This window comes from Mirounga leonina, unplaced genomic scaffold (assembly GCF_011800145.1).
Source record: "Mirounga leonina isolate KUSES-001 unplaced genomic scaffold, KU_Mleo_1.0 Mir_493, whole genome shotgun sequence".
Lineage (NCBI taxonomy): Eukaryota > Metazoa > Chordata > Mammalia > Carnivora > Phocidae > Mirounga > Mirounga leonina.
The window spans coordinates 2,367,451-2,385,549 of NW_023270780.1; the positions used below are offsets into that span (position 1 = coordinate 2,367,451).

Consider the following 18,099-nt stretch of genomic DNA (forward strand, 5'->3'; position numbering starts at 1 on the left):
TCTTAGATTTGATTCAACAAGCAACCAAAAGATAAAATACACCTTTAAATCAGAGTGACAAGAAGAAAACATAAATTAAAGATTAATAAAAGTTTGAAGTAACAGAAGCAGGGAGATGAATTATACTAACCATAGATAAGGTGATAAAGGCAACTTCTGAATAAAAATAATGGAGTAAATGCATACATCTACTTTTACTCTCTCCCCCCCCCAAAAAATTACATAAGGAGAAAAACAATTTTATACAAGACATAAAATCCATGGACAAAAATGGAAGAAAAAAGCAACAAATTTTTGGAAATGGACCACTGCCTTGATAGATCCACAAGAAATGAATCCTAAGCCAGCAAGGGGAAAAGCAGAAAACCACCTCAATTTATATGTCAGAATCCCCCAAAGTCTCAGGAATTGGTGATTCTAGGTACAGGGGAGAGGGTGTGTGTGAATGAAAGCTAAAATAAAAAGAATTGGTTCAACAATGTTTAAGCAGCAGGTGGGTTTCCAGATCCTCTCCCGGTTCCTTCTAGCAAGGAAACTGCCTTACTCCCCCATCAAAAGACTACTTTATTCTCTGGAGAATATAAATCTTCATTGCTATCTATTTGCCCTGGCCCAAGAAACACCAAGCAAAGTTGAAAGTGAGGCTATCATACTGAAAACAGGGAAACTAACAGCAATGTATGCAAAATGGATGCTTCACTCTTCCCTTGTTGCACTGCCTCGCCTATATTCCATGTTTTCTCTTTCTTGGATTACTGGTGAAGCACATCCTCTACTAAGTTCTTAAGAAAGAGTGTAAGGGAGACCTTGGATATATGAAAATATCTTTCTTATATTTCACTAACTGATAGTTTGCCTACGTCTGCAACTCTAAATTGGAAATTATTTTCCCTATGAATTCTGAAGGTATTGCTCCATTGCCTTCTACTTTCCAGTGTGACTAGTGAGAAGCAAAATCAATCTGATTCCAGATTCTTCTGAAGTGATCAACTTTTTTTCTTTGCAGCTCACAGGATACTCTTTTTATTTGATGCTGAAATCTCATGATATTGTGCCTAGATGTGGGTGTGTTTTCATTCACTGGTCTGTCCCTTCAATTTGAAAACTCATGTCTTCTACTTCCCGAACATTTTATTCAAACAAAAACAAAAAAGTTAAAAGAGATAAAAATGGTTGTTACTGGGGAGAAGAAACAGAGAATGGAGTGGAGGACTGTTGTTTTTGTAAGAAATCATGTAAAACTAAGTCTTTAAATAAATATATGCATGTATAATTTTGATTAAAATTACTTTATATATATATGTTTAAACATCTTTTAAATATATACTTTTACATAATCAAAACATTTTATATGTTTAAATATATATGTTTTAGGGGGGAAACATATATATTGGTTACCAATCAGATAAATACATGAAAGAATCCAAATACTTCCAGTTGCTTAGCCTGAGGAACTGGAAAAACTGTGACAGTCATGGAAGATACAGAAAAGTAAGGAAGGGTAGAAGATCTGAAGGAAATACTGGTGAGCATATATATAAATTGTATGTTAAAGATTGTTCAAATAGAGATGTGTTTTAAATAGATGAAAATATAGTAAAGAAGCTATGTGAGAAGACAGGAATGACAATCTTAGAGAATTTTTTTTTTTGAGAATCTTTAATACATGGAAGATAAATGAAGAGAATGGGATATAGTAGTTAGCAAGCAAATATTTAAGGTAGGAAAGCAAGTAGGTGGGCAAATAGATAGAAATGAAGGAAGCTTATTAATTATAAATTCTAGTCCCAGCAGTGAAACTAGAAAAGAAGTATAATGAACAAGAAAAAGAAAATGAGCAGGCAAGGGCGCCTGGGTGGCTCAGTTGGTGAAGCAACTGCCTTCGGCTCAGGTCATGATCCTGGAGTCCCAGGATCGAGTCCTGCATTGGGCTCCCTGCTCGGCAGGGAGTCTGCTTCTCCCTCTGACCCTCCCCCCTCTCATGCTCTCTCTCTATCATTCTCTCTCTCTCAATAAATAAATAAAAATCTTAAAAAAAGAAAAAAAAAAGAAAATGAGCAGACAAGAGAGACAAATAAGAGTCAGTGAAAAAAAAAAAAAAGCAAGCAGCATATCTAAGAGGCTCATCAAAAAGGTACAATTATGGGGCATGAAGAACTAGGAGACGAACTCCAGTAAGAAGCCTAAAAGTTATTTAAAGAGCTGAGAAACAGGGGCGGGCACCTGGATAGCTCAGTCGGTTAAGCATCTGCCTTCAGCTCAGGTCATGATGCCAGGGTCCTGGGATCCAAATCCCGCATCCGGCTCCCTGCACAGTGGGGTGTCTGCTTCTCCCTCTCCCTCTGCTCACGCTCACTCCCAAATAAATAAATAAATAAAATCTTTAAAAAAAAAAAAACAACACTTATCTCCTAAAAAAATAAATATATTGACTATGGGGCGCCTGGATGGCTCAGTCAGTTGAGCGTCAGACTCTTGATTTCAGCTCAGGTTATGATCTCAGGGTTGTGAGATCCAGCCTCAGGATGGGTTCAGTACAGATTCTGCTTGAGATTCTCTCTCCCTCTCTCTGCCCCTCCCCCTACACATGAATGCATGCATGTGCGCTCTCTCTCTAAAATAAATAAAGAAAAGGGGTGCCTCAGTGACTCAGTTGGTTAAGCGTTCAACTCTTGATTTCGGCTCAGGTCATGATCTCAGGATCCTGAGATGGAGCCCTGAGTCAAGCTCTGCATTGGGCACGGAGCCTGCTTCACAGTTTCTCTCTCCTTCTCCCTTTGCCCCTCCCCCACTCTCTCTAAAAAATAAAAATAAAATAAAAAATTTTAAAAATTTAAAATAAAAGAATGTTTGTTGACTGTGTAGACAGATTGCCAACAATCAAATTGTCCCTACCCCCTACTAGCTATGAGATTTCAGGCGAACTATTCACTCTGTGCCTTAGTTTCCTCATTTGTAAAACAGTAATATTAGTACATACTTCATAGAACTGTTGTAAAAATTAAAAAAGATAATACATATGAGGATTAAATGAAATAATGTATTTAGAATAGAACAATTATTAATAAATGCTAGCTATTATAAATTAATTCATGTTAATGGCTTAATTAGTATTACCCTTGCAGAGGTATTTTCATGTGGGTTTTTTTTTAAAGATTTTATTTATTTATTTATGTGACAGAGAGAGACACAGCAAGAGAGGGAACACAAGCAGGGGGAGAGGGAGAAGCAGGCTTCCCGCTAAGCAGAGAGCCCGATGTGGGGATCGATCCCAGGACCCTGGGATCATGACCTGAGCCAAAAGCAGATGCTTAATGACTGAGCCACCCAGGTGCCCCGAGGTATTTTCATGTTGACAGTGCATAAAGATACGAACCCCCAACATTCACTTACTCAACCAATACTTATTTAACTTTAGTCCTACATCCTTGGCACCACTGTGAGCAGTGGGGCGCTGTGGTGAAAAAGGAAGGTAAAGGTCCTGCTCTCATGAAACTTAAATTCTAATTACATTGCTAAAATCATAAACTTAGTCTGTCCGTTCAACTACAATGAAAATGTAGAGGAGAAAATACAAAATGAAGAAATGATGAAGAGAGGCACCTGGCTGGCTCAGCTGGTAGAGCATGCAACTCTTGATCTCGGGGTTGTAAGTCTGAGGCTGATGTTGGGTATAGAGATTACTTAAAAATAAAATATTTTAAAAAATGATGAAGAGATATAAAAGTTTAGAGAATTAATTTGGAAAAATGAGATATGGTTTCTAACATACAAACAGGAAAGTGCAACCTGGCATAAGTAGGAACTTAATAAATGTTTAATCATTCTTTAAAACAGATGGCTCTAGAAGCAGGGTCTATCACTGGGTGTGGATGATGGGCCCAGATACACTCCAGTGAGCTCAAGCCTTGTATTTCAGAAAGGCTTTAAATGTATTCTTTTACTGTTACATCTAAATGAAATCCGCTAGGGGCGCCTGCCTGGCTCAGTTGGTAGAGTTTGTGACTCTTGATTTGGGGGGCTGTAAGTCTGAGTCCCACGTTGGGTGTAGAGAATACTTAAAAATAAAATCTTTAAAAAAAAAGGTTATTAAATACATACATACATAAAATCAGCTCTATACCCCCCACATAGGACAGTACCACCAGGGAATTAACCTTTAAAATAAATATTGTGGGGGCACCTGGGTGGTTTAGTCAGTTAAGTGTCTGACTTTTGATTTCAGCTCAGGTCTTGATCTTGGGGTTGTGAGTTCAAGCCCCACATTGCCAGCATGGAGCCTACTTAAATAAATAAATGAATACACACATACATACATAAATATTTGAGTGAATAACATGAAAGGAAAAAAAAAATGGTTCCAAAAAGTTTCCACAATCAGGGATTCAAATTTTACTAGTTTTGGAATGAAATACCCACAATGTGTCATGGCCTAAGTAAAATTCAGGAAAAAAGGGTTTGTTTCCTTGACTCTTACAATTTAGTTTTTTTTTTTTTCCAGATTTTATTTATTTATTTGAGAGAGAGAGAGAGCACATGAGAGGAGGGAGGGTCAGAGGGAGAAGCAGACTCCCTGTTGAGCAGGGAGCCTGATGCGGAACTCAAACCCAGGACTCCAGGATCATGACCTGAGCCGAAGGCAGTTGCTTAACCAACTGAGCCACCGAGGCGTCCCTAGTTTTTGAAGATTAACCACCACTTGGCACTGTGTTGCTACCAATAACCTACTGTTATTTCCTTAGAAGCCATCCTCTATCACAGAGAACCACAAAAGACTTTCATTAAACATCCAGGAAACACAGTATTCTCATCTGTTAGTGGACTGTTTGAGTAGAGGGGTAGGGCTATAGTGCAAAAAACTAAAATTAGAGACCACTACTTCATAAAAATAAGAAAACCAGAGTTGCAAAAATGCAGAAGTATCTACTTCTTAATGTTTAAGAAAATAAAGAAGATTCAGGTTGGCACCACAAATCTAATGCATAGAGCTACACAGATCTAATATGCAGATCAAGGTTCTTTTTCAAAATGTTAATTGTATTTCAATTGTTGAATTAGTAAATTATATTTAGTATACTTTCAAAAGGTTTTTGCAATAAAATATCTTGACATCTTAATTTTACACCACATAAACTCCTATTTTTCCCATATCTGAAAAAAGTAAAGGTAATAGGTAAGAATATTGTTAATTAATGCTTTCAAAACTGTAATTTACATGAAAATTATGGAAAAAGAAAAAGAAAAATTTTTCCTAAATATCAGCTTCACAAACCCAAACAATGTTCGTTCCTTTACCTTCTGCCACATTCTCCATCCACAATAAGTGGTGCCTACTAGCACAAAAAGAGGTGAGATGAGACTACCAGAATCAAGGAAAGAAATACCTACACACCTACAAATTCATTCAAATCTCTGGTTTGAATACTGAACTGGAAGTCAAATACCTAATCTCTTCCCAACCAGTGCCTTAGCCAATGCATTATGAATCATGCATGCAATTTAAAAAGTGTTCATCAAAACTGTTAGTATTTCACAGACAAAAAAGACAGCCTAACACTTCATGGACCACCTACCACCCACTTCTACTTGCCAATATTAAGTAAAAGTAATGAAAAATAATAAAATATGGGGGATTATCAATTCATGTAGAGAAAAGGCCATTATTGCATTAGACCTATTACTTTAACATAACTCTTAGAGAGTAGAGAATAAGCCATATCTTACTCTACTTTTGATCCAGCACCATGTTAAGACATAGTGAAAATGCAAAGGAACCAGGTCCCCTACAAGATACTGAAGGGCCATCAACAGTCTCTAAATCACACTCTACAATTAACATGATCATCAAGCATTCTTATTAACCCTTAAGATTAAGTTAAATGGAGCTTAGAGAGAAAAGTTAAATAATGATTACACAAATCTTTTGCAGGCATTTGTGAAGACAGAATTAACAAGAACTATAGGGAATCTTAACCAGCAAAAAGATAAAGTAGAAAAAAACTCAAAGAAATAGGTACGTATCTAGTGCCTTAAATGGCTCTAAGGAAATGTTTGACCACGCAACAAAGAATTCTGACCTGAAAACCATTTACTTTTTTTTTTTAAGATTTATTTATTTATTTACTTCAGAGAGCTTGCAAGCGTGCAGCTAAAAGTGGAGGACGGGGGAGGGCCAAAGGGAGAAGAAAGAATCTCAAGCTGACTCCCCACTGAGGGCAGAGCCTGCTGGAGGCTTGATCCCAGGACTCTGAGATCATGACCTCAGCAACAGTCCAAGGCTCAACCAACTGCACCACCCAGGAGCACCAAAAACATTTACTTTCTCTTCACTGAGCACAGTACATTTCCACCCTGCGACCCTCCATTCATAGTCCACATTTCCCAAAACGCAACAAACTATAAAAGTCCACAATGCATCTATGATCGCTTCCTTTTGCTATAAAGGAGCAAAAGAAGAAATGAAGGAAAAAAATAATTTTTTTATTTTAATTACCAGGTGTTGAATGTTGTACCAATAACGTGGAAGAAATATGAGAATTTTTGAACATCAAAAAGGAAATCTAAAAATTGCAGAAGCAGGCTGTCAAAGGATAATAAACAAAATCAAATGTTTCATCAGCAAGGATTCTACGCAAATAAATATCATTTTCTGCTTCAGATTTCAGCTGATATGAAACAGCTAATGAAATGTAGTCAAGAAACTGTCATTCTGGTCACTGTTGTTGAAAAAAACAAAATAAAGCAGCCCCACCCACACTGCTGGAAAAAAGCTCCCGACATATGCACTAAACTTGTTTACCCTGGCCACCTCTTAATAAGAGAAATGCTTTGCAACTTGACTAGGGTTATGTAACTATTTTGCAATGTGTTATCAGTTTAAAATCCTGTTTATTTACTCCCTAGTTTTAACACATAGGTTATTTTACTAAAAGATCAGGTTTGCCATAATAATAGCATCTTTCCAATTTTATTCCATCATCAGCACTTCCTGAAATAGAACTTAAGCCATTAATTTTATCTACTTTTCCTCTAAAAAATTTTGAAAGATTTTACAATATATTGGCATGTGACAAATTAACTTCTTTAAATAGCTCTGTTCCCAGAAACAGGGTAGTAAAGACAGTAAATTTCATAGTGATTCAACTGTTACAGCAAAACTTGGGTACCACAAAATAATACTCATTTCAGAGACATGGAAAAAATCCAATTTCAGTTTCAACATGGGAACCCCAGTGAATCCCTTTCACTGCTGTATTTTCAAGTAATTCAGCCCCAACTTCTGGCTTCTTTTTAAAAAGACTATAGCGATTTCTGGAAAAGGATTTTATTTCGCAAGAGAATGGCCAAGGTCTGCAAGGTAATCTAGGATCCCTAAAATGAAATACTTCCCAGGGAGAAATAACTGTAATATAGTGGAAGGAGGGCTGAGACTAGGACTTTGGAGACCTGATCTGTCTAGACCTGCCTCAATACACCCTACTCCATTGCTTAGACATGACTGGCTAGATTTTTTAATATTCAAGCTCCCCCTTTTGAAGAGATGTTCACTTAAAAATGACATGAAACTGAATTTTTCTTTCAAAAGAACCCTCAAACCTTTTTTTTTTTTTTAAAGATTTTATTTATTTATTTGACAGAGCAAAACCAGGGGGAGTGGCAGGCAGAGGGAGATGGAGAAGCAGGCTCCCCGCTGAGCAGGGAGCCCGACCAGGGTTGGATCCCAGGATCCTGGCAGCAGGACCTGACCCGAAGACAGACGCTTAACCGACTAAGCCACCCAGGCGCCCCCTGAACTTTTCTTAAAGAATGGGAACTGCCTCGATCTACACCCAAGATTTAAACCTCGGTTTCTGGATGCAAGCTGTTGGCAAGATCTGCCCTGAACACCAACCATTACACAAACTTCTGTCCTCAGCAGCTGAAGACACTAGAGGCACTTAATATATAAACGCGTTTCAAAGGATAGTGGGGGGGGGGGGGTAGAACAGTCTAGAGAAACTGAGTATATATTCAAAGATTTTTAAATTTAAATTAAAATTTAAATGTTTAAACGTTTGGAAGTTCAACACTTCAGCTAAACAGCAACGTGGTCCAGTCTTTATAAATCCAAATTACTTTTAAAGTAAAACGAGCCATTCTGCCCAGTTATTCTGCATCAAGCAGCTCCAGTGGGCAGAGTTGAAAGAGGACCACATCACACACTAGAAAGCCGCCAGGAGAGCGGAGGCAGGCCAAGCCCAGCGCGGGGAGCCGCTCCAACAGAACTCTCCCCAAGGAACTCCCACCCGCCTGCTCCCTCCCTCCACCTCGGGTCTCCCCAGTTCCCTAGGGTCGGCCCCTCCCCCCACTCCCCTCCCCCACAACCCTCTGGCCACCCCCGCTCGTCCTAGCGCCCTCAGCCCCAACTACTGCCCCTGAGCCCTGGGTCCCCTCAGCTGCCAACCCCTTCAGCCCCTCCTCCTTTAGAGGCGCCCCAGTCCTCCGTCTACTCACCGGGGTTAGCAGCAGTCGCCGCCATGGCCGTAGATGCCACTGCCGTCGCGCCACCCCCCCAGTGGGAGGAGCTGCCGCCACCGAACCGGGGGAGGAGGAGGGGAGAGCCACTCCCCAGACACGGCACCCTACAGCCGCCACCGCTACCGCGGAATCAAAGATGGCGGCTGCGGCAACCCCCCACCGGCCCCAGCCCCTACGGAGGACAGACCCCGCCCATAGAGTGGGTGGAGTCATACCCCCCCCCCACACGGCCCGCCCGCTCTGGGAAACTGACCAATGAAAACTCCAAGAGGTAGGGCTGGCCACTGTGCCCGCCGGCCCATTGGAGGAGGGAGGGCAAAAAAGAAGTCCAGCTCTCTCTCTAATCCCGCCTCCTGTGCGTCAGAGGTCAGTGTTCGAGTGACGTAAGTGAAAAAAATTTTATTAAAAAGCTTGGCTAGGTGGTGGGATTCGCCCGGCTGACGACTGTGCAGAAGAGTTGTTTAGTAAATCCTGTTTAGGTGCTCTAATGCTTCAACTTTACACAGTGATTTGTAAATCACTTTCTAGAATTTGTTCCTCCTTTCAGGACCTTTGTCCGTGGTGAAAAAAACTCAATAATTTTTGAGTGCCTGGTATGGAACTGATCGTGTAAAACCATCTGGGCGCTTAAGGTCTAGTGAGGGAGATGCAGACAGCCCAAACAGAAGGCAATGTATGAAGAAGGTATTTTGATCAAGAATGGGATGACTTCCTTTGGTCAATGATAGGGACATAATGATGGGTTTTTAGTAGGGAAGTGATAAGATGAGGACTGAACAGATTTTTTAATAATAGGAAGCACTGAGCATTCGGGCCGGACGCTATCCAAACTGCTTTGTGCGTTTACTCATTTAATCCTCACAACACTAATGTAGATTCTACTATTTCCATTTTGCACATAAGGAAACAAGCAAAGAGATTGAGCAAGTGATAACCAACTAGTAATTGTGTGCGATGCAAACTGAAGAAGTATGACTCTAGGAACATGTTTTAGCACTACAAGATTAACTACCACCTTACATATATTTCATAAATTGTTTAATATAAATTTAATTCAAATTTTAACAAATTCCATTACGCTATTGAGCATATTCACATTCTTAGAGGTTACATATGTACTACAAAGATTACATCCATTTCTCTCATTAGTTAACAGTACAGTTTATTGGGGCGCCTGGGTGGCTCGGTTGGTTAAGCAACTGCCTTCGGCTCAGGTCATGATCCCTGGGTCCTGGGATTCAGCCCAAGTTGGGCTCCTTGCTCAGTGGGGAGCCTGCTTCTCCCTCTCCCTCTACCTGCTACTCTGCCTGCTTGTGCTCTCTGTGTGTCAAATAAATAAAGAATCTTAAAAAATAAAAAAAGTACAGTTTTATTTTAACATAATTTGAGGTATTTTAACATAATTTGTATATTATTGTTTACATTGTTAAAATTATTTTTTTCCTTTGTTGCTATTTTGTTGTGTTGTATTTCCAATTCATCAAAAGAGAAAAATCATCCACTCAAAAGAAATAAATTGACACATAAGAAGTAGTGATGAAAAAAGTAACAAGTCAGAATTTCAATTCAAAATTATGTAGTAAGGGTGCCTGGGTGGCTCAGTCGTTAAGAGTTGGCCTTGGGCTCAGGTCATGATCCCTGGGTCCTGGGATTGAGCCCCGCATCATACTCTCTGCTCAGCGGGAAGCCTGCTTCTCCCTCTCCCACACCCCCTGCTTGTGTTCCCTCTCTCGCTGTCTCTCTGTTAAGTAAATAAATAAAATCTTAAAAAAAAATAGAATATCTATTTTTTTTTAATTATGTAGTAAAGGTAGCTGGCTATTAAACAAGACTGCAGTTTAGATATAGAGTGCAAGGTTTGTGCCTTTACATGATAAGTTCATCTAAGCAGCGGTAAATAAATGAATAAATAAAAATGTAAATAGAGGGGTGCCTGGGAGGCTCCAGTCGTTAAGTGTCTGCCTTCGGCTCAGGTCATGATCCCAGGGTCCTGGGATCGAGCCTTGCATTGGGCTCCCTGCTCTGCCAGAAGCCTGCTTTTCCCTCTCCCACTCCCCCTGCTTGTGTTCCCTCTCTCGCTGTGTCTCTCTCTCTGTCAAATAAATAAATAAAATCTTTAAAAATAAATAAAATAAAATAAAATAAAATGTAAATAGAAAGACAACTATGAATATCTATGGGGCACCTGGGTGGTTCAGTCGGTTAAGAAGTTAAGTGTCTTGCTTTCCGCTCAGGTCATGATCTCAGGGTCCTGGGATCAAGCCCCATGTCAGGCTCCCTGCTCAGTGGAAAGCCTGCTTCTCCTTCTCCCTCTGCCTCTCCCCCGAACTTGTGCTGCTCTCTATCTCAAGTAAATAAATAAAATCTAAAAAAAAGAAAAGAAAGTACAACTCTGGATATCTAAAAGTTGGATTTTATTGGACCAACAATCTATTTGTCCATTGCCCACTACACCCTGGCTGTTAGGAACTTTTGCCAAACAGTGACTCGAAAAGCCATCAAAGCTTACAAGTCATTTTTGAACCAAATATAATAACCTCATTGACTTGTAAAATGCATTTTTCCAGAATGTATGTAAAATAATGTTTTCCAGTGTGAAATGAATGAATTTGTGGATAAAAAAAGATCAAGTTACATCCCTGGTTAAAAAATGGCAGAAGTTCTTTTGTTTTGGTGATTAGCTACAAAGTTAATCACAAATGTTTTGCTTGGAGAAAGTATAACAAGCTATTGGCAAAAATCCCTGATCAAATACCACTTAGAATCATGCATGGTATACAACATGAAAAGGCAATATTAGCCCTGTACTTAATAACAGTGGTCACCACTGATGCACATAATATGAATCATTACACAGCATATATGCAGTACATAAGGAAAAATGCCCAGAAACTTCTGTTTGGTTTATCATTCAAAATTGAAGTTACACTAATTCTAAAAGATATATGCACCTCTATGTTTACTGCAGCAATATTTACAATAGCCAAAATATGGAAGCAACTCAAGTGTCCATCAATAGATGAATGGATAAAGATGTGGTATACAAAGGAATATTACTCACCATAAAAAAGAATGAAATCTTGCCATTTGCAACAACATGGGTGGATCTAGCTAAATGAAATAAGTCAGTCAAAGACAAATACCATGATTTCACTCACATGTGGAATTTAAGAAACAAAACAAATGAACAAAGGGAAAAAGAGACAAACAAACAAACAAACAAACAAAAAACCAGACTCTTAAAATATACAGAACAAACTGATGGTTGCCAGAAGGGAGGTTGGGGTGGGGGGTGGGGGAATGAGTGAAATAGGTGAAGGGAATGAAGAGTACACTTCCTGTGATGATCACTGAGTAATGTATAGAATTGTTGAATCACTATATTGTACACCTGAAATAACACTGTATGTTAATTACAATGGATTTTAAAAATAAATAAAAATTTGTTTAAAAATAAAATAAAAATCACATATATATTTTATACATTGCTATAGTATGATATATGTCATAATAAAGATAAGAAAAAAGAAAATTTTTGGAAGGATGCACAAAAAACCATTACCTATACTTAGTTCTGGGGCAACAAATTGGAGTCTAAATGGGACAAATACTTTCCACTAAAATTTTTTGTAATATTCAAAAAGTAAAAAGCTTATATGTAGGTTGGGAGAATGTTAAGAGAAATAAAAATATTGAAACAGTAAAATAAAATTGAAGTTGCAGAAGAGGAAATTTTCATTCAGAAAAAAAATTCATTTAAAAAAGAATTATTTTGGGGCACCTGGGTGGCTCAGTCGTTAAGCGTCTGCCTTCTGCTCAGATCATGACCCCAGGGTCCTGGGATCGAGCCCCGCATCGGGCTCCCTGCTCAGCGGGAAGCCTGCTTCTCCCTCTCCCACTCCCCCTGCTTCTCCCTCTCCCATTCCCCCTGCTTGTGTTCCCTCTCTCGCTGTGTCTCTCTCTGTCAAATAAATAAATAAAATCTTTAAAAAAAAAAAAAAGAATTATTTTGTGAGTATGAGAAAGTCTGAAAAAGATATCTTGGGATCAGCACTGAAGGAGTTGTAGCCTTGGGTGTAGAAAGGCCATTGCTATAATAAACAAAATGTCAGTCCACTTTCTGTTTTAATCAGAGAACAGTTGGTAGCCAAACAGCATTCCTCCTGATTCTGATTAAGCATAGCAGAAATTAGTACAAACTGTAAATATAGCAAAATAGCAGCCAGTAAGCATAATCTTTTAGAAGAAATAGGGAAATGTTAGAAGACTGCTTTTTCTGCAGTGAAGTAAGGAGATAAGTAATGAGGAAGATGCTCTCACAAATTTTTTAATAAGGACTGGAGTAAAAGATCCCCTTTCGAGGGATGCCTCTGCCTTCTGCTCAGGTCATGATCCCACCGTCCCACATCGGGCTCCTCGCTCAGCAAGGAGCCTGCTTCTCCCTCTGCCTGCCACTCCCCCTGCTGTGCTCTCTCTCTCTTTCTCTCTCTGACAAATAAATAAATAAAATCTTTTTTTAAAAAAGATCCCTTTTCTACTATAAGATAACATTAACAAAAACCTTTTTTTTAAGTAGGTTTATCTGAGCACTGCTTTCATTTATTAACTTGAATTTATTACTTCCAGTTCTAAATGACATGATTTTTTTTGTTTCCAAATGGTTATTTCATCAGTTGTTTGAACATTAAATTTATCCTCCTTTGCAATCCAAAATAGTTACCTGGGGCGCCTGGGTGGCTCAGATGGTTGGGCGTCTGCCTTCGGCTCAGGTCATGATCCCGGGGTCCTGGGATCGAGCCCTGCGTCGGGCTCTCTGCTCCTTGGGAGCCTGCTTCTCCCTCTGCCTCTCTCTCTCTCTGTCTCTCATGAATAAATAAATAAAAATCTTTAAAAAAAAATAGTTACCTGAAGTTTGCTGTGTGTGTGTGTGTTTACTTTTATAGTTTATTTGTTTTCTAAATTCTTTGGCACAATTTTCTGGGAGTGTTCAGACTGTCATGATACAGGTCAGGAGAGAACTTTCCTTTTGTGCTGCCAATTCTGATAAATGCCATGATTTTTAATCTTAAGAACAAAGTATCAGAATTTTGTAAGAAAACCAGACTATTGTGCAAATGCCTTGACTGCCAAGAATTTATTATTTCCCAACACATGATAATTTTATTTCTTCATCAGAGAAAAAAAATGAATGACATTATTGAACATATTTTAAACCACATCAAAATGTTACAGCTGAATGGGGGAAAAATGCTTTCAGAGCTGAATGTAATCCTTGCAACTGAATACAACGCCTGCTCCCTCCCACATTGAAACATGCAACTTTTGAGGTTGCTGTATGCCCTTTTACATAAGATCTAACAAACTACTGAAAGCCGCCTTCAATTAAAAACTCTCTATAGGGGCACCTGGGTGGCTCAGTTGGTTGAGGGACTGCCTTCAGCTCAGGTCATGATCCTGGGGTCCCTGGAGTCCCTGGAGTTCCGGAATCAAATCCCACATCGGGTTCCCTGCTCAGCGGGGAGTCTGCTTCTCCCTCTGACCCTTCTCCCTCTCATGCACTCTCTCTCTCTCTCATTCTCTCTCTCTCTCAAATAAATAAATAAATCTTTAAAAAAAAACTCTATAATATTAGGTCCATGTTAGATCCAACTATTCAGAATGATCTGAATGAGTGGTAGCCATCACTCATTGCAGTATCTGACAAACCCACTGTGAATTCAGATTTTCTAATTTTAGTAGAAATGAAAATTAAGAAGTTGATTAAGAAATGACCTAAAAAAAAAAAAAAAGAAAAGAAATGACCTATCTTGAGGGGCTTGGGTGGCTCAGTCAGTTGAGCGTCTGCCTTCAGCTCAGGTCATGATCCCAGGATCCTGGATTGAGCCACCATCACTTTGGGCTCCCTGCTGAGCAGGGAGTCTACTTCTCCCTCTCCGTTTGCCCCTCCCCCTCCCCCTGCTCATGCTCTCTCTCTCGCTCTCTCGCTCTCCCTCTCAAATAAATAAAATCTTAAAAACCAGAAGAAATGACCTATTGCACATGTTTTCAGCTTACCAATATTAAAGTTACTATTACTACTATTAATTTTTAAACTATTATAAGTTGTTTCCTTACTGTAATCATGATGGTACGGCAGTTTTTTTAATTATTTAAAATGGTGGTCTGCAGATGCACCAGTTTTAGTGTCTCCAGATAGAGTTGCCAGATTTAGCAAATAAAAATACAAGTTGGCAGGAGGCCTGGGTGGCTCAGTCATCAAATAAATAAAATCTTTAAAAATAAAAAAATAAAAAGTCATCTTTTATCTGTAAACCCCATTCCTGGAGGTTAAAATTTTAAGGAACAGTGATCCAGGTTATTTGGGGGGGGCAGGGGGCAGAGACTAGAAGCAGAAAATCTGCTTAGATAAATACCTACTGTAAAGACCCAGGGGAGCAACTACAAGGATCAGACATAGGTCAATGAAACTGAAAAGATAATGATTGCCATAATAGTGTTGTGACAAAATAACAAGGTTTGCCATGGAATTCTATGCATGTGGAGTGAAAGGAAGTTGTGATGTCAAAGAAGGCTTTTGGATGATATCAATATCAGGGACTGGTGATGTGGGAAACAAAGGCAGAAGAAAAATTTCCTTACTGCCTACAGCCCATTGACAAGTCCTTGAAACAGGCAGAGTGACATACTCCTCTAGGAACTCAGCTGCCTCCATGTTAATACTTTGCTGAGGGCAAAAGGCAATCTTAGCCCAACCCCCAAGACCCTGTAAGTCTACTTTAACATATAAAAATTCCTGTGGAAACTTCCTTTATTTCTACCCCCCAAGACATGTTGGCAATCATCCCCCAAGTATATGACCCACCGATATACATCTGAAGGGTCTCATGACTTGGGTTTTACTAGACAGTAATAAATGACTTTTCCCAACAATAGCTAGCCCCCTAAAGGTCCTGGAAACCTTGCTTCCAAAATTCCTTAGAGACTCACACTATCCCTAACCCCCTTGCAATGTGAAAGGTTATAATGTGCCACTCCTCATGACCCCAGGGCAGCTTTTTCTGCCCACAGATCCTGTCCCCGCGCTTTAATAAAACCACCTTTTGCACCAAAGATGTCTCAAGAATTCTTTCTTGGCCATCATCTTTGAACCCTAATATCTTTTCCTAACTGGAAGTTCAGGTTTGGTTGAAATTTATTTGTTGGATTGGTTGGTGGGAGAGCCAGGTAAAAATGCTTACTAAGCATATGAAATCAGAGGGCATGTGCCCAAAAGAGAGGTTGGGATCTAGACCTAAACTTATGTATCAACCGCAAGAGACTGTGGTTGCAGAAAATGATAGCACCATAGTTAAAAGAGATAAGCAAATGGACACAAAGAATGCTTCATGAAATGCCTGTTTCAGGCTTCTGAGGAATGTCAACTATTCAAGATGGAGGCAGAGGTCAATAAGATGGAACTCATGTTCCAGAAAGCTGACTCTGATCTGGATTACATTCAGTACAGACTAGAAAATGAAATCAAGACTAATCATCCTGATTCAGCAGGCAAGAAAAATCTAGTTACACTCTTAAAGGAATTGTTAGCAATTAAGTCTCAATATCAAGCTTTGCATGCACGCTTTAAACCAATCGCTGTCAAGCAGAAAGAGACTAAGAGCTGAGTTTATGCTACTGTTCTTAATGACCATGATACAAAAACTACAAAAGCAAACAGACCCGGGGCATCACCATGGACTAAAGAAGAGAAAACTGCAGCAGAGCAATTAAAATCTCACATGTCAGACTTACGAAGAAATGGACTTGCAAAAGAGAACTCTCATGGAGAAGAGAACCATTCCAGAAAAATTTAGGAAGGTGTCTTGTTAGCCCTTGGTGACTAGAGGTGGGGGGATGGTGAAGGAGAAGGAGATTTGGCTGAGTGACTAGATATTTGATGCCTTTCACAAGAGAGGGGAGTACAAGAAGGGCAGATATTAATAAAGTTCAACCAAAAGGATGAAAAGGGAACAAAGAGATTTTAAAAACATATGCACACATGTAGTTTTATAATTTCAGGCAAGGAAGTTTCTTAACACTATTTTGCATCTGTTTTTCTATAATTGGGATAACATAGATGTCCTGGCCTATTGTAAAAGAATATTTATGTACTATCAGTCAGTCAAATGTGAATGGATGTGCTTTGGAAATTAAAGGACGGAAAGGAAAAAGAAAGAAAGAAAGAGAGAAGTACCTGTTTCAGATGATGGAAGAAGGAAAGGGCAATCTGGAAAGAGCAGGGCAATGGAAGCCAAAGGAATTTCAAGATAAAAGAGTTCGGGCAGCAGCACTACATCTTCAGACATTAGGAGCAAATCTAAGGAGAGTAGAGAGTAGGAGACTAGATGGAGTGGAAACCATGGTTCAGGTGAGTGAGAAGTGTATAGAAAGTGAGTAAATATAGACAGATAGTTAGCACACAACCTTTTTTCAAGAAATGTGGCAATGAAGAAAAAGTAATCAAATGGTACCTGGGATGGGGGATAGAATGGGGTGGTAATAGAAAAATATGTCTACAGACTGAACTTGTAAAAAGGGGCAAATTAAAGATGAAGACAATATATGTGCCCAAGAAAACAAGTAAGATTGGTGCTGGGGGAGACAAAGAGACAGGTTAGGGCTGTGTGTGGAAGTATTAGTCTCAGAAAGACCAAGACACCTTTTTACAGAAAATGTGCAGACATTTTGAAGTGGAAGAAAGAGAAGTTGGCAACTCATGTGCAGTGGCTTTGATTCTCAAAGAGTAATAATAAGGTCAAACTGCTGAGAACAAGAGGTAGAGATCGTGTTGGTTCTAGCTATAGAGCTGTGGGTAATTTGGGAAAGTGTATGACTAAAATTGTATAAACAGACAGTTTAATGCACTGAGACCCCAAAGTGAGAAGGTATAAAGTTCATGACACTATGGAGCATTGTTATTACTTCCTCTGCCGACACTCAGAAGCTGGAGGAAAGGAAATAAACAGAGAAATTTATCCAGAACTGGAGTACACTGATTGACAAATTAGATCTGTCTCTTGGGATGGAAGATTCTAGAGGTGCAGAAGATGAGAGGGAAACGAGAAGCTAGAAGGAGGTTATTGGGCTGAGAAGAAAGGTTGAATTCTGGAAGCTGTTGTTGACAGAGCAGCTTCAAAAGTGAGGGAGCGGGAGTGGTAAAGGATAGGAAATGAGAACATGTATCACAAAAAATTATAAGTAGAAATATATTGTTAGGACGTCTGGGTGGCTCAGTTGGTTAAGTGTCTGCCTTCAGCTCAGGTCACGATCCCAGGGTCCTGGGATTGAGCCCCATATTGGGCTCCCGGCTCAGTGGGGAGTCTGCTTCTTCCTCTCCCTCTGCCCCTCCCCCTGCTTGTGCTCTCTCTCTCTCTCTCTCTCTCAAATAAATAAATAAAATCTTGTTTTAAAATAATAAATAAATAAATAAATAAGAGATGAATAGCCCCATGAAAAGAAGGGAAAGGATAGGTAGAGGAAATCTGAAAAACATGTACAAATAATAAAAATTCAAATACCATACCATTTAGGGAAATGCAAGTTTTT

At 39.3% G+C, this 18,099-nt stretch overlaps 2 protein-coding genes across 3 annotated transcripts in view; one reads left to right on the forward strand and one right to left on the reverse strand.

The window, feature by feature from the left end:
* The window catches only part of ARNT (aryl hydrocarbon receptor nuclear translocator), a 73,830-nt gene extending 65,161 nt beyond the window's left edge, over positions 1-8,669 (reverse strand). Inside the window, exon 1 of one of the 2 annotated variants that reach the window (XM_034989956.1) lies at positions 8,494-8,669. In XM_034989956.1, coding sequence (XP_034845847.1) covers positions 8,494-8,518 — 25 coding nt within the window. In that variant the 5' untranslated portion in view covers positions 8,519-8,669. The remainder of the gene's footprint in view (positions 1-8,493) is intronic. The other variant, XM_034989957.1, reaches the window with a different exon arrangement.
* A 7,251-nt stretch (positions 8,670-15,920) lies between these two features.
* Positions 15,921-16,367, forward strand: SKA2 (spindle and kinetochore associated complex subunit 2). Its single transcript, XM_034990083.1, is given in 3 exon segments — positions 15,921-16,192; positions 16,194-16,231; positions 16,234-16,367. Coding segments are annotated over 3 exon segments (417 nt in total). The 5' UTR covers positions 15,921-15,947.
* The last annotated feature ends 1,732 nt before the right edge of the window (positions 16,368-18,099 follow it).